This window comes from Pseudonaja textilis, chromosome 10, assembly GCF_049901715.1.
Source record: "Pseudonaja textilis isolate UNSWEBS1 chromosome 10, rPseTex1.2, whole genome shotgun sequence".
In the NCBI taxonomy this organism is placed as follows: Eukaryota; Metazoa; Chordata; class Lepidosauria; order Squamata; family Elapidae; genus Pseudonaja; species Pseudonaja textilis.
The window spans coordinates 10,040,350-10,063,517 of NC_141999.1; the positions used below are offsets into that span (position 1 = coordinate 10,040,350).

Here is a 23,168-nt window from a genome sequence, read left to right on the forward strand (position 1 = left end):
TAGTCAAAGCCGCTCTTCATTTGGCTTACCAGACTTAATATCTTATGGATATTTATATATTTAAATATATCCTACTGCCAACAAATGCAGAGGAACAATGGCAGTGTCCCCCCCAAAAAAGAAGTATGGCAAATGTGACTTTTTATATCTACCTGCTAAGTACTCCGTGTATATTAGCTCCTGTGCTGTCTGTTTTCTGTGTAGCCAGACCAAATGCCTTTCCTGCATGTGACACTATCCCAAACACCAAAAAGTATACAATATTATTCTCAGCTAAGTTGCTGGAAATAAGGAGAAGGATGTAAGTGGCATTTGGAGGGATTTGAGCTTTGAATGTTAGGTTCAAGGGGCCTTTCCCAGTACAGATGTCCATGATCAGATTTTTGGCCAATTTAGTGTTTTTCAGGAACGTGGAGAGGAAAGCTGAGGTATATAAAGCTGAGGTATATAACTAATGAGTAAATCACATTAAGATACATAGACTTCAATTCCCAGAATTCCATACATGCTGGCTAGGAAAATCTGGGAAGCTAAATGAAGTCCAAACATCTTAATGTTTCCAATTTTGGGAAACGTTAAACTAAATAGACAATGCTTTTGTCCAGGCTAAGCCCTGCAAAGAATAGGTCACCTGGAGCTAAGTGAAGCTTGGAAACTGCCTGGGATTCTCACTCCTTGTATGCTTAGCTCTTTTTTCTTTTTCTGTTTTCCCCAGTGGCATGAGCTGGAGCTGGGGCTGGGCATCAGCAGGAAGCAGCATTTTAGCTGAATTTGGGAGCCTCCACTTAGAGTTTATGCACCTTTCAGAACTGTCTGGAAATCCCATATATGCTGAAAAAGTAAGTATGCCCTTCCTTCCTTCCTTCCTTCCTTCCTTCCTTCCTTCCTCTTTTCTCATTTTTTTTCTCTCTTTTATCAATTGGTGTGAAGTGATTCCTCTCCCTCTTTCAACCTGCCACCAGTCTCCCCTCACAAACACGTTCGCCTAGGCACCCAAAGCAGCCTCTAATGAAATTCACTTTCCCTCTACAACAAGGGCCCAGATTTGAGAAATGGGAATCTCACACCTCCACCTTAATCCCAGCCATAATCATTTTGGCAGTTCCAAATCAAGTGTGTCACTGCCGCTTGTGGCTGTGCCAGAGAACCTGTAAGAGGTTAGGGAGCGCTTGCTATTAGCTCAGGAGCTGAAGCTCAGGGTCTCCTTCGGGCCAAGCATTTTGGCTAACTCCATCCTGTTGTACTGAGGTATTATCTGCCTGCCAGTGGCAAAATTGCTGCTATCCAATATAAGACACTGCCGACCAGTGAAGTCTTTAGAACAATGTTCCTCAACCATAGCAACTGGCATGGATGGGTTTCGAACCCCACAGTTCCCCAGTTCTGCTGGTTTGGGAATTCTGGGAGTTGAAATCCAGCCATCTTCAAGTTGCACTGCTTTAGAATATCTCTGATTCCCTCCGGTAGCTTCTTCTGTTTCTTTTCTTGAGTAATTGCACTGTAACGGGACTTTTTCCAAAGAGGGTAGAGGCCTGAGGCCTGCTCCTGCTGTGAACTTTTTAAAGATTCGGAAGAAACCCTTGGAAGAGCGTAGGATGATTATTGCTGAGAGTTGATCGTGGCTGTGGATATACTTTGCACCTGGTGATTACTTCATGCCCTTCCTCAATGGATTCTTGGAATACTTTTGGAGTCACATTTTGCTAGCAATCATATAGGTTTAATCTCCCCCACCCCCTATATAGTCCTATAACTGTCTATGGGAGTGAGAACCTAGCTGCCGTAAGGCACCTACCACCCACTAAAAATATCCCAGAGTCTGAAGGAAACTGAAAGAAACTATTGTGGTGACCAAAACTGGTGTCGAGACTCTGGAAAGAGTGCAGAGAAGAGCAACAATGGTGATTAGAGGGCTGGATCCTAGCACATATGAAGAACGGGTTGCAGGAATTGGGTGTGTCTAGTGAAAAGAAAGACCAGAGGTTGACACGATAGCAGTGTTCCAATATTTGAGGGGCTGCCACAAAGATGAGGGTGTGTGTGTGTCAAACTATTTTCAAAAGTACCCGAAGACAAGACAACAAACAATGGATGAAAACTAATCAAGAGGAGAAGCAATCTAGAACTTCCTAACTGTGGAGTCAATCAACCAGTGGAACAGCTTCTCCCCAGAAGTTGTAGAGGGCTGAGCAACAAATAAGGTACTCTGGAATTGAAACTGTTAAAAAACAATAACGTTGTTCCCTAAGAAGATCTGTAAGCTGCGAAGGAGAGAGAAAGGGGAAAAGATTTGGTTTTCTCCTTTTCCTATACTGACAGCTAAGAGACTTAAGCAAGAAATTGGGGAAAAAAATCCACTTTGACATCAATAGGCATTTAATGCTGAAAATAAAAAGTCAAAGGGATAATAAAGATTTCTGGGTAATTAAAAGCTTTTGAAAACAGGAAAGGAGAGAAAAAGAATAAAAGGGTAGGATCTGGAAGGGAGGAAACTGCCTGGAATTAAAAAAGAACTTACAGCAAAATCTCAACAAGACTTCCAAAAGATACATTCTAACTGAAATATCACAACAAAAACCCCAGGAAGAGAAAGTCGAAAAAGAAATAAGAAGATATAACTCGGGACTATCTGGATTACTTGATGATTTCTGGATTCTTGGTTATTGTTTTGAATGACTAAAATCAATTGGGTGGTTGTTTAAAACTGTTTAAAATGGCTCCACTTTTAGAAGAACTGAAAATGGAACTTAAAAAGTACAAAGAAGATGCACAAGAAGGGAGAGGTTCTTTTGGCTTCGCATTTCAGTTTTTAGAAATGGTGATTTGTAATTATGAGAAACAACAAGAAATGCCTGCAGAACAAGAAGATTGCGACAAAGAAGAAGCCATCTTTAATGAACAAGTAATCTTAGATGGGGGGGAAGGAAAGGGGGGAAAGAGAATGGAAAGTTTAAGATTGGGAAAAACAAATCCAAAAAAAAAATAGAGTGAAAAATAAGTATAAAATCAGAAAGCAACAGAAGAGGGAAATGCAGAAGAGAGAATTAGAACTAGAGAGACAAGGGGGTAAAAAGGGGAGGGAGAAGATGAGAGGGAAGAAAGAAAGGTAAAGAAGTTATAAAGGACAGAAGCAAAATATAGAGAAACAGGGCCTATGTAGAGATAATGGGTGAAAACTTAATGGAAAAAGGGATTCTGCAAAGGTACATAAGATAATATGGTTATATTAGAAGCAGAAATAATTTTAGAAAATATGAAACAATGTATGATTAAAATGTCTGATAAAATAGCTATCGTAATTCAGTGGAATGCTTGTCAATAAATAAATGTAACAAAAGGTATATTTAATGATTTGTAAAACATGTGAAGAGAAATAAGGGAAAAATTAATTATGGAGATTATATGTGTTTTTAAGGAAGTATGATATTTAATTGAAAAGAAGTGTTAAAGATGTTAAGATTTTAATGATTATTAATGATAGAACTGAACTGGAATGGAATGAGGGTTTATAATTACATATATTTACAATCTTTCTTTTTTTAAAAAAGAATATACTGTGTATTATAAGAATGTGCCAAGCAGAATTCGATTGGAAGTTATGTAATATGTATTATATTGAAGGTCATAAACTTAAGGTATATATTGAAGTTTAAATAAGAGTTGAACGGATGTAATTAAAAGATATAAAGGTGTCATACTCCAATTAGTAACTACAGGAGAAAATTTGTTTAATGAGAAAAGATAATATGAAATTGAAACAGAACAGACAAAAGTATAAATATAATGATTTGAATTGAGATGAGATCATCAAAATAAAATAGAGAAAATTAAAAGAGGGGAAAAACTATATAGAAAATGTAAAATAGTATAAGATATGGAATAGAATACAAAAAGGAACATGAAATTGAGTTTTGTGTCTGTATAAAGAAGCTCAACCCGGGTCCATGCTATTTTCAAAAAGGATGTTTTACTTGTATTTTGTGTGTGAAAACCCAAATAAAACTTTATTGGAAAAAAAGAAGTTGTAGAGGGCTTCAACACTAGAGGTCCTTTTAAGAAGAGATTGGACAGCCATTTGTCTCAATGGTATGGGGTCTTCTACTCAAGCAGAGGGTTGGAGTAGAAGACTTCCGAGGTCCTGTACAGCTTTTTTACTCTATTCTTTTCTAAGCCTTCCTGTTAGGATTAGAACTGGCATCCTGTACAGCAAAGAGGTTGTCCCTGAGACCCCAAGACTCCAGCAGTTCTGCGCTTCTGAACTGTTCTTAGATGTGACTGGGGAACAGCTCATAACCCAACTTTAAAAAGGCATCTAAGCTAAGTGGGAAAGGGCTGGCTAGGATGCAAAAGGAAATTTGAGTGGCGGGAAGATAGGCGTGGAGGGAAAATACTACAAAAGCTGGAAACCAAATGGAGAAATGAGATATAAATGAAGCATAGAATGAAAGAAAGGACCGGCACAGAAGATGTGCTGGAGAAGAGAGGAAATATATAGGAGCTTAGATAGAGGGGGAAAGGCAAAGCTGAAGTTGTAAACAAGGAAGAGACGCACCACAGGGATGGAGATTATGAATATGCAACCTTAATCGGAAGCCTTTGTTGAAGTTAGGATTAACGCAAAGTGCCTCATCCTAACATATCCCTTAATGCAGGAGAGAGGAGGATTCTTGTTCAGTGATTTTTCCAAGAGGTCAGTTGAACAGCCTATTCACCTAAGTCCCTCTGTCAATGCAAAAACCGGCTTGTTAATGGCTTCACCCACCCAGAGCATGCTGTCGATTAAAGCTAAAGCTGTATGAGAGCATGCACAAGGGGTGCTGATTGTAAACAGCCATCTGGAGGGAAATGGGCTTGGTGGAAAGCTTATCAGTTCATTAGCTCCCAGCTAGAGATTTGTGGGCTTTTTTTTTTCTCTTAAAAAAACAACAACCCAAAACAAAATAGCTCATTGCTAATCTACATGCGTGTTCAGACTCGCTCTTGAAATGCCGGGGTCTGCAGCGGGAGAGCGCTGCACTCCCTAATGTGCAGTGGGGGCCAGCTTGACAATTGATAAAAGAATGGAGCGCACCAACACTTGATCTTTGTGGGGTTAAATGTCAAGTTTGCAATCCTGAGCCTGAGGCTAGGTTGCCTTCACTCCCGTTAGCCAAACAAAGCCACAAGGTTGAAACAGGATACAGCCCAACCTGTGTGTTCTAAGCAAGGGATTCCAGACCTTAGCACTTAAATCACAGTGGGTGTTAACACAGTACCGTATGACTAAGAAAAGCGAGTCATTACTGAACACATCGAGTTTGCAGCAGGCCTAGATGGATGTCGTAACAAATACACGTTGTAGCTTGATTAGAAACACTGCCTATAAAATGAAGGTTTCTTTGAAACTGATGAGATTGAATGCAAATCAATGGCCTGACTTTATTTTCTTTTAGCACGTGTCCTCTTAGGTGTTATGGTACCCTTGCAGAGCTGGATTGGTTAGTGCAGGGGTGTCAAAGTCGATTTTATTGAGGGCCGCATCAGGGTTATAGTTGACCTCAGGGGATTGGGGTGGGCATGGCCAGGTCAACATCACTTGTGTCGGGGATGCCTGTGGTGGCCTGAGCGCTCTCCAAACTCTGTTTTCAGCTGCGACGGCCTCATGAAACCCTCTGTCAGAGAAAATGGAGGCCCTCCCGAGCTCCATTTTTGCTGGCAGAGGCACTGTGGGTTGATCCTTCACTGTTTCCTGGGGGGTTCCGTGGGCCAGATCTAAACACCCCACGGTCTGGACCTGGCCCCTTGTCCTGGAGTTTGACACCCCTGGTCTAGTGGTTAAGGCACCAAGTTAGAAAGTAGGAGACTGTTCAAGTCCCACCTTGTCATGAAAACCAGCTGAGTGACTGAGCCAGTCACTCCCTCTCAGCCCAACTCACCTCACAGGGTTGTTGTGATGGTGAGGAAAATAGGAGGACGATGTATTGGATATGTTCACCACCTTCAGTTATTTGTAAAAATAAAAAGGGTATAAACAAAATAAATGTAATGTATCCTCTAATGGGATCTGAAAACAACCAGCCAGCTTGCATTCCATTGCAGTTTAGCGTGGGAAACTGCTCTGGTGCCATTGCCTTATGTGCCCCTTCTGAGGTCAGGGGTTCCTCAACCACTAGAAGGTCCACATCCAGGGGGGAAATGGCAAAAATGTGTATGTGTTGGATGCGGTTGCTTGGCAACAGTGGACATTTCAGAGTCTGCCTCTTGGCACGGTTTCTTGCAGTTCTCTTTGGCTTGGGAATCCTGTGGTGTTTTTGGCTGATTTGGAAGGGCTGCTTGGAGAAGCAGCTGTTTAGGGATCTGCTGCCACAGATGGCATTTGTGAGGGTGGGCCTATCAGCGATAACAGCTAAACGAAAACTTTGTGTTTCAGGGCGATACCTACCACTGAATAAAGAGGCACTGGATGCAAACCAACAAAAAATGGCCTCTGCCATCGGGTCCCGCTGTGTTGCGAGCAACGCAGTTGGCTAAATTACCATGACTTTGTCCGGCCTCCTTTAAAACTGGCAAAATCAGTGGTCGTCACCATGTCTGATGGTGTTGAGTTTGTCCTTGACTTTTCATTTCGTGACCGTTCCAAGTTACAATGGCCCTGAAAAAAGTGACTTATGACCATTTCTCACACTTATTACCCCCGTAGCATCCCCATGGTCATGTGAGCAAAATCCAGACGCTTAGCAACTGTTTCGTATTTATGTCGGTCCCGGGGTCATGCAATCCCCTTCTGCAACCTTCTCACAAGCGAAATCAATGGGGAGGCCAGAGTCACAACTTCGGTGTGTTAAGGATGAAATTGACCTATGGGTAGCCATTTTAGTTAGGCTTAGTATATATTCTTTTTCTTACTTTCACTATGGCCGTCGTGGGGGAGAAAGGTTTCGGCCTTGCCACATTCCTAACGGGGGGGTAGCGGAGATAGAGTTGTTGAGGCTAGGTGGTTCTTCTTCCTGTGGGAAAACAAGCTGTCCGTGCTTAGGCCCCTTGAGGTGGAGATTTATGACATCAAGCAACGTTGAATTACTTCCATTGGAGAACGTGACTTTCTAACTTTTAATATTGTAGAGTAATTCTGGGTTGTGTCAGATCCGGAATTTCCACAGACTTTGCCAATTTGATGCTTTCCTAAATAAAAGAAATTGTCTTGGAAGATGGACTTTGTTCTTCTCTTTTTAAATGGCTTTAATCACTTGGAAACTTGACATTATTCCGAATTCACTTAACAGCTTATGGCAAGAAAGGCTGTAAAATGGGGCAAAACTCACTGAACAAATGTCTCATTTAGCAACAGAAATTTTGGGGATCAATTGTAGTCGTAAGTCAAGGACTATTTGTATTGTGTTAGGAAGCCTTTCCTTTTATCAGCCTGAAATCTCTCCATAGTTGACCCCAGAGACATAACCTAATACAGTAGTCCTTGATTTGCAACTATTCATTTAGTGACTGTTCATTCAGTTTCAGCAGCACTGAAAAAAGTGTTTTGTTTATAAATTTATTTATTTACTGGTCCTCCTACTTATGCCCGTCACGGTAACCGCATGGTCACATGATCAAAATTTGGGGGCTTGGCAACCGGCATGTATTTATGGCGGTTGAAATGTTCCAGGGCCAAATGATCGCCATTTGCAACTGTCTCAGCCCGCTTCCAACAAGCAAAATCAGTGGGGGAAGCTGGATTTGTTTAATGACCGTATGATTCATTTAACAACTGCAGTGATTTGCTTAACAACCATGGCAAAACAGATTGTAAAATTAGGTGTGACTCAATCAACAACCTCCAGTTATCATCAGTACAGGTAGTCCTCGAGTTACGACCACAATGGATTTGTGCACATTTATGTTGGTAAGTGAAACATTTTTAAGAGAGTTTGCCCCATTTTATGACTTTTCTTGCCAGAGTGGTTAAGTGGATCATTGCATTTGTTAACTGAGTAACCTGGTTGTTAAGTGAATCTGGCTTCCCCATTGACTTTGCTTGTCAAAAGGTCGCAAAAGGAGATCACGTGTCCTCTGGGACATTGCAACAGTCATAAATACCAGTCAGTTGCCAAGCATCTGGATTTTGAGCAGGTGACCATGGGGATGCTGCGATGGTCGTAAGTGTGAGAAACGGTCATAAGTCACTTTTTCCGTGCTCTTGTAACTTTGAACAGCCACTAAATGAAAAGTTGAGGACTCCCTGTATTTGATGGGTGGCTTCATTATTAATAAAATCAGTTTATTAGTTACTATTATTAATAGCAAAGAGTTCATAATAGCTTTTTCTTTTTTTAAATCTCCTTGTAGGTGATGAACATCCGCAAAGTCCTGAATAGAATTGAGAAACCTCACGGGCTTTATCCGAATTTTCTCAGTCCAGTCACAGGGAACTGGGTCCAGCGTGAGTATTCATACTTCTTTGGCTAAACCAAAGGGATGTTTTATCAATGCACATCAGACTTCTAGTGTGACTCCTGAATAAGGTAAAGATTTGCCACCAAATTCTGTTCTTCGTTAATGCAAACTGAGTCACTCCTCCTGCAAGCTGTCTCAAACCAAGTCCTTTGAACAGGTGTTAGGCAGCCATCCCTGCTGTCTTTTTTGCCAGGTGTCTCTTAATCAGAGGTGGGATTCAGCCAATTCGGGTGAACTGGATGTTTTTCTCTGGTAATATTACACGAATAACTAGAGCATACAAAACACTTGCTAGACCAATACTCGAATACAGCTCATCAGTCTGGAACCCACATTACGTATTTGATATTAACACAGTTGAGAAAGTCCAGAAATATTTCACAAGAAGAGTTCTCCACTCCTCTGCTCGTTGCAGAATACCTTATGCCACCAGACTTGAAATTTTAGACCTAGAAAACCTAGAACTACGCCGCCTTCGGTCCGATCTAAGTATAGTATATAAAATCATACGTTGCAAAGTCCTACCAGTCAATGAATACTTCAGCTTCAACCATAACATCACAAGAGCAAACAATAGATACAAACTCAAGGTAAACTGCACCAAATTTGATTGCAGGAAATACGACTTCAGCAACAGAGTGGTCAATGTCTGGAATACTCTACCTGACTCTAGGGTTTCTTCCCCAAACCCCCAAAATTTAACCTTAGACTGTCTACTATTGACCTCACGCCTTTCTTAAGAGGTCCGTAGGGGGTGTGCATAAGCACACCAACGTACCTACCGTCCCTGTCCTATTGTTTCTTTTATATTTTTTTATTTTTCTTATATGTATCCATGTATTCATAATTATGTTTTTACTTATACCTATTATCTTGTAAGCAATTGACAAATATAAACAAACAAACAAACAAACAAATAAATAAATACATTAAAAAAAATTAAATCTGATTCTCCGAACCAGTAGTTGAACCAACTGGCTGGCCCTGCCCACCCCGCCTCTCCCAGGAGTCTCCATGTGGCCTGTTTTGGATGTAGGTAGGGGCAGGGGCTGTGCGGAGGCTCTGGGAGGGGGGAAAGACGGCCCTACCGGAAGTCCAGAAATGGGCCTGTTTCCAGTTTCCGGAGAGTCTCCGGAGGAGGCTGTTTTTGCCCTCCCAGAGGCCTGAGGGAAGCCTCCGGACTCTGGGGAAGGCAAAAAATGGCCCTCTCGGAAGTTCCAGTAGGCCACGCTCATCTTGGCCAAGCCCACCCAGCAACCAGGCAGAGAACCTATGAGGACAGACTGAAAGAACTTTGGCAGGTTCAGTCTGGTGGAAAGAAGATTTAGGGGAGACAGGACAATTATTATTTATTTGTTAAAATTTATTTTATTGCAAATTCTTTTTAAAAAATACACAAAATGCTACACAGGATCTACAAAAACAAAATACAGAAGCAAACAGTAAACAAATGCAAAGGAAAAACAAAAAGCCATAATGAACCATTTAGGCATGCCGGTTGCATATCAAGAATTAAACAATGTAAGGACATTCGGGGGGGGGGGGAATACTCTTTTCTCACAAACATCATGAATCTGTGCCAAAGAGAGACATATGGCATCATTTTTGATAATTAGTGTGTGGAAGTATTTGCAAAAGTGAATAAATTACACATGCTTTGTATCCAATAGTTAATGTCCAGAATAAGAGTGCTTTTCCAATTGCTCCAAATAGCTTGCTTAGTAATTCCCCCTGCTGGAGATAATCAAATTTGGAGTAGACTGAAGTTTCCCCTCAGACACATGTGCTAGTCATTTCTGGCTGTAGGGGGCAGCGCTCATCTCCTTTACAAAGCCAAAGAGGCTGTCTGAAGACATCTCCGTGGTCATGTGGCTGGCATGACTAAGCGCCGAAGACGCAACAAAACGCTGTTCCCTTCCCACCAAAGTGGTCCCTATTTTTCTACTTGCATTTTTTTTTTACATGCTTTCGAACTGCTAGGTTGGCAGAAGCTGGGACAAGTAACGGGAGCTCACTCCACTACGTGGCGCTAGGGATTCGAACCGTCGAATGGCCGACCTTTCTGATCAACAAGCTCAGCATCTTAGCCACTGAGCCACCGCATGCACTCAAGCGCATTAAGGAAAAATGGGCAGGGATTACTTTCCTTGGCCATAGGATTTGGCATATCCTGTTTCACTCAGAGCTTTCTGTTAAGCCATCCTAAAATATACTATACAGTGGCACCTCTGTACTCGTCCTTAATTGATTGCAGGAAGCACAATGAGTATCAAACTTTTTTTCCCATAAGGAATAATGTAAGTGAGTCACAAGGCAGCCAACACTGACAAATTCTAGCTTGTCATTGAGAACCAAACAAGCGAAGAGTACCCAGGACAAAATATTCATGTCAAAATGCCTTGAGTACCAAATTTGATGAGTTTCAAAGCAGCTGACTACCAAGGTACCACTGTATTTGCAATATGCAATCCAGTCAGGCTCAACCTTGGTGACTTTAACACAGACTTCCAGAATTCCCCAGCCAGCCTGGCTGGCTGGGGAATTCTGGGAGCTGAAGTCCACACATTTTAAAAGTTGCATTACAGGCTCACACAAATCAATCACAAAGAAACCCGCTAATCTGAAAACATGCTATAAATTAACCTCTGTTTCAGATGGAAATCCCACAGAGTAACAGTAGATGGGGGGGTGGGGTATACATTTGCATCCTAGATTAAATGGTGGCATAGAAAATAAATTTCACTGGAGCTTATTCCTTCTCTTGCCCTTTCATCACTTTGCTTTTGAGGGGTGGGGTAGGTGGGAAGATGACTCACATGCTCTTGGATACCCTGGAGCATTGATGCTGAGATGTAAAAATAAAATCCTCTCCCCCACCCCAGCATGCTATTCCCATTAAAAATCTGTTCAGTTTTTGCCCCAGGCAGATTTCCCCTAACAGGTTCTGGAGCAGGGCAGTCTGAAGAGGTAGCCATGGAAAAGCCCTCAGTATTCTGGAGCCATCTTCACACCTGACCCCACGGTGTTTTCTCTTCCTCCCCTCCTTCAACCTGCTCCTTCAAATGTCTCTTAATATTCGTTCCAGGCATCAAATCACAGCTACAAAATGCCAGTGAAACTCTCTATACGCTGCAAGTTCAGTCTCCATAGTGTGGCTGAGATTTTTGGCTTGCAAATTTCTGAACTTGCAATACAGTCGTGTCCCCTCAGTATTTTGTGCTGTTTTGACACTTGACTCTAAGATTCTCTTCCCTTTCTCTTCACAAGGGAGGAAGTGGCTGACAGAGAAAGACAATAACGGATAAGTCTGCATATTTCCGTTCAAAGGGAGTGCAAAATGTATCTGGAACAAAGCCCAGCTTCTAGAACAACTTTGTTTCTCCGTTTATTTATAAACCAAGCTTCTAGCCCTTAAGGTGATTTTAAGAACCCAAAGGAATCAAAGAATTCTCAAACTTCAGAAAAAAGTGTATTATAGTACTTTATAGATATATCTTCAGTGCCAAATTTTAGTACTCCCACAGTTAACAGTACAATGTACCTTGTAGTAGATGATCTGGGTCCAGATCTTAATGGGTCATTTGCTTTTTTTACTCAGCTCAAGTGAAGTTGCTAGACAAAGATAGAGCAAAGTTCTTAGTGTTGACTCCTTTGAGAAGACACGAGAGGGATCTGGATATTGGGCTAATAAACAGTGGGGGGCGTGTTATTATTTTGTGGTCCCTCTCTTCCCTTGACCCCTTTGAAGGAATTTGGGCATTAAAATACAAAAGAAGCAGGCTGATTTCCAAATTGTATGTGCCTGTTTCTTAATAGATAGGACATTCTCCGTTTGGTTAAAATAAAATGTATAAGACGTTATTCAACCAAAGTAACTCCTATGCAGTTGTTTGACTTTTCTAATCACAAGTTGTCATCTTCTTTCTATCGCTGCAGATCACGTCTCTGTCGGTGGCCTTGGGGACAGTTTTTATGAATATCTCATCAAATCTTGGCTCATGTCAGATAAACAAGATAGCGAAGCAAAAAACATGTACGATAAAGCTCTGGAGGTAAGGCGGAGAATGAAGCATTATTCCTTTTGCGCTTGATTAGCAGCAAGTACTTTATGAGAAACCCCATAGAGCAGGGGTCCCCAACCACCTGTCTGGGGACGTGCAGTCCGGGGAACAATTTCTACCGGGCCGCCGGTTTGCTGGGCGCCGCCATCTTGTTTTGATGAAAAAGTGCTTCCGGTGAGCTTTTCCAGGTAGAAAGCGGCGTTTTGGGTGCTGAAAGAATCCTCGTGCCTTAGTTTCATCGGGGGCTTCAAACAAAACTAAGGCGCAAGGATTCTTTTAGCACGCATGGCAAGGCGAGCCGAGTGACCGTCCTGAAGCCGTCGCAAAGCCCATCGACACAGGTACAAAGGAGGAGTTGAAGGTGGCGGGGGAGAAGCGGGGACGGCTGGCTGGCTGGTCGCTCGGCTCGCCTTGCCATGCATGCTGATGCCAGTACCGGGCCGTGGATGATTTTGTGATGCGGTACCAGGCCACGGCACAAAAAAGGTTGGGGACCACTGCCATAGAGAATGGAGGTCAGAGGTGGTATTCAGCCAGTTTGGACTGGTTCTGATGGACTGGTAGCAAAAATTTTGACTGGTTTGGAGAACCGTCAAATACCATCTCTGGCTGGCCCTGCCCACCTGCCTCCGCTCTTACCTCTCCTGTATTCTGTTGTTTATTAGCTCAAGCTAATTAGCTCAGAGCGTGAAGAATGCTCTCCGAACCAGTAATACTTTTTTTTTTTTGAAACCCACCCCGATGGAGATGGATGGCCAAGATTCAGATCTTACCTTAGCATAGAATCACCAGGCAGACTTAGTCCATCCAGCCATCCTTCCAACATTAAGTAGGGTTTGGGCATCATGATTCAGAAACAGGGTGTTTTCCAAATGGGATGATTCTCATTCCAGGTTTTCCACCTCTACACAGGCATCAGAAGACAATTAAAAGCTTGTTGTTCTGGGTTTCATTATCTGCCACCATTCGTCATTGAGTCCAAATCCTACACAGTAGTTAGTTTTAACCATGATTTGCTTGTTTGTTCATTCAGTTTCCGTAGCCACCCATCTCAATCAATGACTCTGAACATCTTACAGTTCCAAAAGTATAACAATTAAAACAATAAAAAATAAAATAAACATACACAGCAGCTGAGATACTTAGCCAGTTATTATATTTATTTGTCTGTTGATACTAGCAAACTCCACAACACGTGAAATTTTAAAGAGTTTGTTTCATAATTAATGTTAAGAATGTCTCGTTGGCTTCAGGAAACATGGCAAATTGCAGTCATTCAGAACCAGAACCATTTCAAACTGCTTCGTCAACTCTGGAACCCTTTTGCTTCCTTGGTGAAACAGCCTGTTTCATGGGCAGGAGCACTTCAAGCATTTTTTGTACAGAGGCTTTTTTGGCTGAAAAAGAAAAACACAGAGATATTTTGAGTCCCAACTTCTGCTAGGATGCTGTGCACAGGATGTTTGGAATTCGGTTAGAGACGTTGTTTACACTGATGGAACAACGCTAGGCTTAAACAAGGCGTGTCCAGCCTGTGGCCCATGAGCCTTAGGTGGCCCTGCACATCTAGTAATGTGGCAACACAAGATCATAAACTGTTAACGTTATTGTATTATTTGTATACATTAATTACATTATCTGTATTTTATATGCTTCCTAAGATAATTCTTCTTTACTCAACGTGGCCCAAGCAAGCCAATAGGTTGGCCAACCAAGGCTTAACAGTTCCAGGCTCTTCTTTATGGCTATGCTGGATAAGACCATAGGCAAGTCAGAGGATCTTATGTCCCTATCCCCATTGTCGTAAAAGATAATTGGATGTGTTCTCCAAACTAGCCACAGGTTTTAAGAGCAATGAGAATGGTGCTGGTGTACTGTACTTCTATAACTTTCTGAGCAGTCTATTTTGAAACTGGAGAAAAGCCCAAGTGAACTGTATTCGGGGCTAGAGGATGTAATATTGCCAACACAGAGGTACCTATCCCTGAAGGAATTCTGCATTTCTAATGGTTTTTTTTTTAGCCTGGTTGTGTGGTTCAGTTCCGTTGAATCATGGACATTTGCAGGATGAGAGGAGGGATGCCTCAATGCATAATGATCTCATCACACAAATGAGGCAATTATGTCATCTGCGTCATCTCTTGTTCATGGACACCTTAAGGGTTGATTCATCCGATAAAATTAAAGATGAATGGCTCAACAAGTAAACATGTTCACTTCAATAGAAAAGGATAAATGCAGCGAGGGTAAATGCCGTCCCTCCTAACTTTGGCCTGATGAATTGAACATCTGCACCGCAAATTGTGGAGCTGGACTCCAGCTGTGACAAAAAAGCCTGCAGCTCTTGAAAATCTTGGAAGCAGTAACTTTAGCGGGAAAAGTTAAAATATCATTATACTCTCCACTATTGTGAAGAATATCAAAAGCCACTTCTTTGTATCTTTATTCTTCCTTTTCTACTTTTCCTCAAGCTTTCTTTCCTTGCTCTTTTTGCTTTCTCTTTGCTTTCTTTTTTCCTTAAATTTATATTAGTTTAGGAAACCAGCAGGAAGTAGCAAATTACAGTCACACAAGAGCTTTGTGTAACAGCCATACAGCCTCACTTAATGATAGCATTAAGGATTGGTGGAACTGTTGTCCCGTAGTGGCACAATCACATGACATGATATGCGATCATACATAACAGAGTTTCCAGTCACAATTGTGGGTGTTAAGTGAACACTAACCTGTACTTAAAAACTGCAACTAAACCCCTATAAGGCCACCTGCATATTCCCTGTTTCTTGCTTCTGGAACTATATAACAATGATTCTTCACACCCTATAGTAGTTGTTGATTGGTTTCTGGATACAATTTATGGTGTTGGTGTTGAGATATAAAGCTTTTTGAAGCAGACTAGATGACCACTACAGTGGCCATCTCCTTTCATATATTGGTGGACCACTTGCATACATAGTTTTTGATAGTGCTACCAGTGTATTCTTTATTTTATTTATAAACCTCCTTCATTTTTCTTCATTCCATACAAATAACTCACTTTCTCTCTTTTCCAAATGCTGTGAAATTTAGGCCATAGAAAAGCACCTTGTCAAAAAATCGCCTGGTGGGCTAACCTATATTGCCGAATGGCGAGGAGGCATCTTGGATCATAAAATGGGGCACTTGGCTTGCTTTTCTGGTGGTATGATAGCCCTTGGAGCGGAACACGCCCTGGAAGAACAGAAACAGCACTATTTGGATCTAGCTGGGGAAATAACACACACCTGTCACGAATCTTACATTCGCTCAGGTAAAAATCCGAAAACCCAAGCCTGTTTTTGAGAAAAGGTTCTGTGCACTCTTATTCACCAGTTAATATTGTACACGGGTAACATCCACTAGAGAAGCCCAATCTTCACTTCATCCTCAACTACTGCTATTGGCAATCTACTTCCAGTTGCCCAGCTGAAGTCACAAAATGCACCATTGTATTATAACCCATTATTTGCTAGTCTCCATATTCTGCCAGAGCTGGAAAGTACCTCCAGTGGAAAGGTGTCAATTGTCAGTCTTGACAAAAGGACTGCATTTGATCTAGTGTCATGTGCAAACAACAAGGACCACTGATGAATAGCCTCAAGCAGAAGCTTTATTGTCAGTCACCCATGTTACAAGAATCTTCCAGACTGACTGCATTCGCTTGGGAAGGGTCAGATAAGGCTCCAGGCCTGTGCCACTTTCTGCAGTGCAAGGACTCTAACCCAGACCCCTTTTAAACATCACGTGGAGATTCAATCACATCTAGATTGGTTGTCTTTTTCCTCTTTTAATGTCTAAACTGAGGATCTGTCTACTTCTTTCAGTTTGGCTTGATAGTGATGGTGTTTGCTTCTCCAGGTCAGGCCCTCATAACGGAAGTTTAGCAGGCACCTAAGGCTTAGGATCAATTCATTTGTTTCACTTGCAAGAGATCTGAAAAATGTTTCTACTTCCCAGTGAAAGTATTCATGAATATACCATTTGTTTAGTGAATTCACACGTTCATCCCAAATTTTAGTTGACCCTGCAGCTATCAGAGCATCCTCTGACCATTCTGTTTTTGTTTTGTGGCTAGATACCAACCTGGGCCCTGAAGCATTTCGTTTTGATTCTGGAGCGGAAGCGATGGCCACACGACTCAGTGATCGTTATTACATCCTGCGCCCCGAGGTTGTAGAGAGCTACTTCTACTTGTGGAGGTTGACACATGACCCCAAGTACAGAGAGTGGGGTTGGGAAGCTGTCCAAGTAAGTCAGAAAAAATGTTCTAAGCCTGTTCCTTTCGACTAAAGTCTAAAAGTTGGTTTGGTTTGAAGGTTGTTGTCAGAAGTAACATTTGCTTCCATCTCAAGTTGTGAGAATCTCACTTCTGCTGAGGGGGCTCCGTTGTTAGGCAGTACTGAGGGCATTAACTGGCCTTCATCTGCCCCTGATATCTATGTTTTAATAATTTACTCAGTTGTTATACAATCTGTTTTGGGATGAACAAAAAAAGGCGAAGAGTCATTTGGAGCCAAAATCGAATCAATAAATAAACTTCTACTGCTGGCTCAAAGCATTCTATCTTTTGTGCTGCATTCCTGAATGGTACCCTTCAGTTTGTGGCACATGGCAGCCACAATGTCTGATCTCTTTATGGAATCTAAGGGAAGCCCTGCTGGATTTAACCTAAAGCTTCCCTAGCACAGGACCTTGGTTTCAGTAGCACCCAAGTATATGATCCTTCATGGGCTTCCATGTAACATAAAATAAGAATTTGAGGACCCATAACTCCAGAAAAATTTCAGGGAGATTTCCTGAGGTTCTTCTCTAAGATCCTCAGCCAAACACAAGAAATGCCTGCCACCTCATCCTCGCAAGGAATCAAAGCAAAGTTTCCTTTAGCCATCAAAGGTTGACTTGGCCTGATCTCAACCTCAGCCTATCCTACCCTACACTAGGGGGTCATTGCAGGGAAATTTGTGGAAGGAAGGCTCTCCTTTCTCTTTCTGAAACAAATTACCTTGGAAATAAAGCTCTAGGGTGGGACAACAGGCCAGGAGAACCTGCTCCAGTCACTGGGCAACACTGGGCCACCCAGTTGGCCTCACGTAGCACTCGTAGGAAGATGCAGAGTGGAGGAAGACTATGCAGGCCATCTAGACCAGTACAGGAGAGGTAGGAAAGGCCAGCTGGAAGTCCAGCCATGAGAGCTCCCCAAGTTGCTTTTCAAAAGACAACTGGAGGTTTTTTTTGCTTGTCCTTGAAGACATTTTGCTTTTCATCCAAGAAGATTCTTCAAGGTGAGGAGTGAAAGGATTTATATTCCTTGCAGATATCCGGTCATTTGTATTCTTTTAGAGAGTCATTGATGCCACCTTGAAGTTTATCTGTGCTCTCAGAGTCACCTGAATAGTGGAAATTGGTGTGGAACCTTCTTGGAACTGTTGAAAGGACTGTGTGGTAAAGAGGAGATAGGTGATGTTGCGTCTCTTTTGAGAGAGGGTTGTTCAATCTTATTTTAAGACCTTAACACTAAGAGGGAAGAAAGTCCAGTTGCCTTTTGAAAAAGCACCTTTGGGACAACCATGACCCAGATGACCGAGAATCTCCATCAACATCTGAGGGCTCCTGAGGCTGAAGCAGAGCCACCACTGATTCCTGCTGCTGGAGAACCTCTCAGAAGCGTCTACCTCAGCGAGTCACTATCTAGTAGGGTCACCACCGCTGCCTCCTTCCACCCATGGTGAATGGGTGCTGCTTTGCCATTCTTGGAACTGAGTTGACTTTCTTCTCTTCCTTACTTTCCAAATCAGGCACTGGAGAAATTTTGCCGAGTAGAAGCTGGTTTCTCTGGAATCCGCGATGTGTACACAACCACCCCAAGCCACGACAACATGCAGCAGAGCTTTTTTCTGGCAGAGACACTAAAGTAAGTCCTGAGTATTTTCCATCGTTTGACCATCAAAAGGAGTTTAGGAAGGAGGGTGTTTTCCATGAAGCAAGTCATGGGGAAATTCACGGTCCCTGAACAGCACAGAAAAGGTATCTTTAGAAGAAAATGCACTTATTGTGGTGGTAGTGTTGCATTCCCATGACCAAGTTCTGACAAATGGCCAAAATACCACTGGTCCTGCTGGAACCCAACTCAAAAAGTTAGCCTGACTTCAGAATTCTCTTTTTTATATATAGTAATGTAAGTAAAATTTACAATTGCCACAATAAAAAAACTAATAGCAACTTAAAAAGAAAAAAAAGAAGAATAGATGGTGCAGAAAAGAGGAAACGAAAAAAATAAGAATGTAGCAAGGAAAAAAGAAATATATAAAGAAATTACTCCTCCCTTCACCACAAGTATAAACAATTAACTTACCACACTATCTTTTAAAATACAGGTAGTCCTTGACTTATGACCACAACTGGGACTGGATTTTCCCTTATTAAGCAAGGTGGTTGTTAAGTGAGTCACGCCCAATTTCACAGCCTTCTTTGTCATGGTTTTTAAGTGAATCGCGTCGATAAGCAAATCCAGCTTCCCCCGTCTGATCTTGTTTGTTGGAAGCTGGCTGAAGATGCTGGAACCATCCAGAGTTGCCAAGCCTTCGAATTTTAATCATGTGCCCACTGGGACACTGATGGTTGCAAGTGCAACCGTGAAGTTACTTTTTTCCAGTGCCGTCATAACTTTGAACAGTTGTTCAACAAATGGTCGTAAGTTGAGGACTACCTTCTTCCCATATCCCATCTCTTATCCACAACCAAATCCTTAAAGCCTGGTTATTTCGCTTCTGATCTCAGCACAGGACAGTTTGGGGTGCCACTCGGTGGTTCTCCCTTTGAAGTGGGCTGTTTCAATCATTTTGAAAGGGTTCAGAGGTTGAAACACAGCCAGTGTGAAGCAAGCCTGTTCCGGCTGTTTGAACCCTAAAGAGTCCACCTTGAAGATTTGGTACACTGCTGGTCCAGACTCTGTTGTATGCATCTAATCCAAGGGTGGTGTGATGACTGGGGGTGTGGCACAAAAGCAACAAAGTCACAAAAGTAGGTAAAGTCCCTCCAACTTGGCTCCCAATGTCCAGTTATCATTGGCTGGAGAAAAAAATCTCCCAAGAACAATCTTTTAAGGGAAGAAATTGAGTCCGAACCCAAAGTACATATAAATTATAAATAAAAACTAACACAAACCACGCTGCAGCAATTAACGAGACAGGGCAGGATAAGGAATTGCAGAACTCAAAAAATAACAAAACACACACAGTTGGGATAACGCCAGAACCCAGATATGCCTCAGTAAACAAAGATAATGCACGCTTTGCTTCCAGCAACTTTGCTGAGCATAGTTTGCCTTTTTAAACAGTTTCCCCAGCTGCAGCTAATGAAGTGGATCAGGGCCCTTTCCTCCCCGTAAACCACATAACTCACGTTGATCCCTTATCCGTTCCTCCCTGCGTGCCCTAGGATGAAAAGGGGTTGGCCCTGGATCTTCCTCTGAATGCCCAGAGCACAGCCACTGGAGCCACACTCCCACTCCCTGTCAGCTGCTCGACCTCCCCCTCAGAATCAGATTCCAACAGGGGCATGACAGGTGGGGAACAATGGCCATTTTATGACTTGTGGACTTCAACTCCCAGAATTCCTGAGCCAGCGTGCACACACGGGCATCCTAACTTGCATGAGTAGTGGACAAGTGCATGCATGCTGCATTTAAGTGAAGGGCAAACATGCATGCATGCCACTCGCACTAAAGGAGCTGTGTGCACACTTGCTGGCTGTTCAAGTGGAACCATCCCCTCTCTCCCACAGTCGGCCCACAAAGCTGGAAACATTGGGGAATTCTACTCCACATAGGATGTTTTGAATTTAATTAGAGAAGTTGTAAACAAAAACCAGGCTCAAACAAGATGTGTCCAGTCTGGGGCCCATGGGCTGCATTTGGCCCTGGACAGCAGCATGTCTGGCTCAGGAATTCTGGGAGTTGAAGTCCATGTGTAAAAGGGCCCTTTGTCATGTCCCAGTCGGAGTCTGAATCCAAGAAGGAAGCCAAACAGCTGACAGGGAGTGTGAGTGTTGCTCCATTGGCTGTGGAGGAAACTGAGGAAGGGCAAAGTCCAGCTGGGCAGAGCAGGGGAGAGGTAGAACAAGTAAGAGGGAGTTCAGAGGAAGACCCAGGCCCACCTCCTCTTCATCCTAGGGTGTGCAGGGAGGAATGGAAAAGAGAGCAACATGGGTTGCATGGCTTACAGGGGAGGAGTGGGCCCCGATTCCCTTCATTAGCCACAGCTGGGAACACAGTTTATAAGAAAGGCAGGCTGCGTGCAGGAGCAAACGTGACTTTATCCTGTGTTGTCATGGCTTATCTGTGTTCCTGGCATCTTCCAAACCGTGTGAGTTTTGCCGTGTCTTCAACTCTGAAATTCTTGCTCCTGCCCTGCCAAACGAATTATTTCAGTTTGGTTTGTTTGGACTTTAAGTTACACTTTGTGTTGACCATGTTTTGGACTTAATTTTCTGCAGTCAAAGTCTGTTCCTGGGAGAGTTTTTCTCCAGCCAGAAAGTAACCTGGACATTGGGAGCAAAGTTGGAGATAATAAAGGGACTTTTATTGATTATCTGACTGTGTTGCCTTTGTGCCACGCCTCGGGTCATCACACCCTTTTATGACTTGTGCAGGGGTGGGATTCAATTTTTTTAACAACCAGTTCTGTGGGCGTGGGCTAGGTGGTGCGTGTGGCTTGGTGGTCATGTTATTGACTGAGTGTGGTCAACTCCATATCACTCACATCGGGGCACGCATCTCCTCGCCTGGCCTCTCATGACTGTGGGGATGCTGCAACAGTCGTAAATGTGAAAAATAGTCATAAGTCACTTTTTTCAGTGCCATTGTAACTTTGATTGGTCACTCCACCCAAGCAAAGTACCAGCAAAGGAGGGGGAAAAAACTCCAGAGAAGTTCCTGAGACAGGAAGTCTATTCCTGCCAAGAATGTAATAAGAGTTAACGGAGAGACAATTTCTGTAAGCAACACCAGAATGTTTCCTTCCTGCCTTCCTTACAGGATTAGGCCAGGAATTTCTTCTAACAAATCGGTTCTCCGAACTGCTTAGAATGTTAACAACCGGTTGTAGCGAATAGGTACGAACTGGTAGAATCCCACCCCCGGACTTGTGGAGTTCAACTCCCAGAATTGACTCAGGAATTCTGGGAGTTGAAGTCCACGTCATAAAAGGGCCATCATTCCCCAGTCCTGATCTAACCCCAAATCAACCAAGGTAGCAAGTGTAGCACATAGGCCATAAACAAATGATATCCGAGAGTCTCGCCCAGCAAGCTTTCTCTGCTCTTCTCCTGGCTCCAGGTATCTCTATCTTCTGTTCTCTGAAGATGACGTGCTCTCTCTCGAGGACTGGGTGTTCAACACTGAAGCTCACCCGTTGCCTGTGAATCACACAGATTTTGTCCTGAAGACAAGAATGCAGTAGGAGCAACTCGGCCCTTCTGGGTTCTGCAAAAGGATCCCGAGGGGTTGCTTGCATTTTTTTTTTCCTTCTCCTTTCCAGCAAAGGAATGCACATATTCCCAGAAAGGTATTTTGGGGGCATTCGTCCAATTCCGGACAGTATTATATCGGGGAGTATAAAAAAAACTGTGAATCAAGCACCTTCATGGGTTTTTTTTTTTTCCTCTGTGAGGAAACTTATAACCTGATAATTGGATGTTGATTACGGGCCATAAGAGAGACAAAATCGCGGACGTTCCTTTCTATGAAGAATTTCTATGGAATCCACTGACTTTCGCTTTTGCGTGGCCAAAGGATCAGGAGTTTGCCATAAAATAGATGTCAGTTTGTGCCACTCTTCTTGCCCCAAACTTGCTCCCTCCTTTTTTATATACCATTGATTTCCCCCTCCACCTTTCTGATCTTTTTTTTCTTTCTAAAGCAGTACAACATCTCAAGAGAGGTTCTGGTTAAGAAATCTTTCTAAATCCCACACAATTCTTTCTTTGCCCCTTTCCTCACCGGTCTTTCCATTCTCTTCAAATGTTTGCCAACTGTCGTTTTTCTTTTTTTCTCCTTTTTTCCCCACCCTGCATTTTGCTTTTTCACTTTCCTTTGGTTTTTGGGTTTTTTTTTGTTTTTTGTTTTTTCCTTTTCATCTGGAGCAAAACCTTATGAGGCATTTGTAATGATTTCATTTCTGTAATGCTCAGATGTGAAAAATAAAATAAAAATTTCATGACGGCTAAAAAAACAAAGACGCGTGGCTGGGTGGCATGGAAGGTTAGGCAAGAAAAGAGGCAGCCAAGAGGTGGCTGGAAGCAACAGGGGCCTTGGCAGGTTCCCCTGGTTCTTGGCTGCTGAAGCAGACGGGAAGAGCCGGCTCCTAGGCTGCCTTAGAACAGCAGGGGCTTCAGTTCCAAAAGGGGGAAGACAGGATGGTGGACTGAAGGCAGAGTGGCTAAAGGACGGAGTGGACTGGCTGCCTCTGCCTCCTGGAAGCCGAGAATTTAGTGGCCAAAGTGATGGTGCCAAAGCCGGCAATTGTACAAGTGGGTGAAGCTGTGTCTGCTGAATAAGTTCTACCTGTCTGTCTGCACAAGAACTGTATTCGAGTTAAGCAGCTTGCCCTTTGTGATCTCAGGGCAGCGGACACAACACTTGGCGCCTGTGAACCTGGTTCC

The 23,168-nt window shown here is 42.8% G+C and overlaps 1 protein-coding gene across 2 annotated transcripts in view; it reads left to right on the top strand.

The window, feature by feature from the left end:
- Positions 1 to 22,723, top strand: part of MAN1C1 (mannosidase alpha class 1C member 1) — a 174,755-nt gene extending 152,032 nt beyond the window's left edge. For both annotated transcript variants that reach the window (XM_087939648.1, XM_087939647.1), the window contains exons 6-12: positions 716 to 839; positions 8,323 to 8,416; positions 12,367 to 12,482; positions 15,561 to 15,780; positions 16,585 to 16,757; positions 18,305 to 18,420; positions 21,844 to 22,723. In XM_087939648.1, the coding sequence (XP_087795774.1) occupies positions 716 to 839; positions 8,323 to 8,416; positions 12,367 to 12,482; positions 15,561 to 15,780; positions 16,585 to 16,757; positions 18,305 to 18,420; positions 21,844 to 21,967 (967 nt within the window). In that variant the 3' untranslated portion in view covers positions 21,968 to 22,723. The remainder of the gene's footprint in view (positions 1 to 715; positions 840 to 8,322; positions 8,417 to 12,366; positions 12,483 to 15,560; positions 15,781 to 16,584; positions 16,758 to 18,304; positions 18,421 to 21,843) is intronic.
- The last annotated feature ends 445 nt before the right edge of the window (positions 22,724 to 23,168 follow it).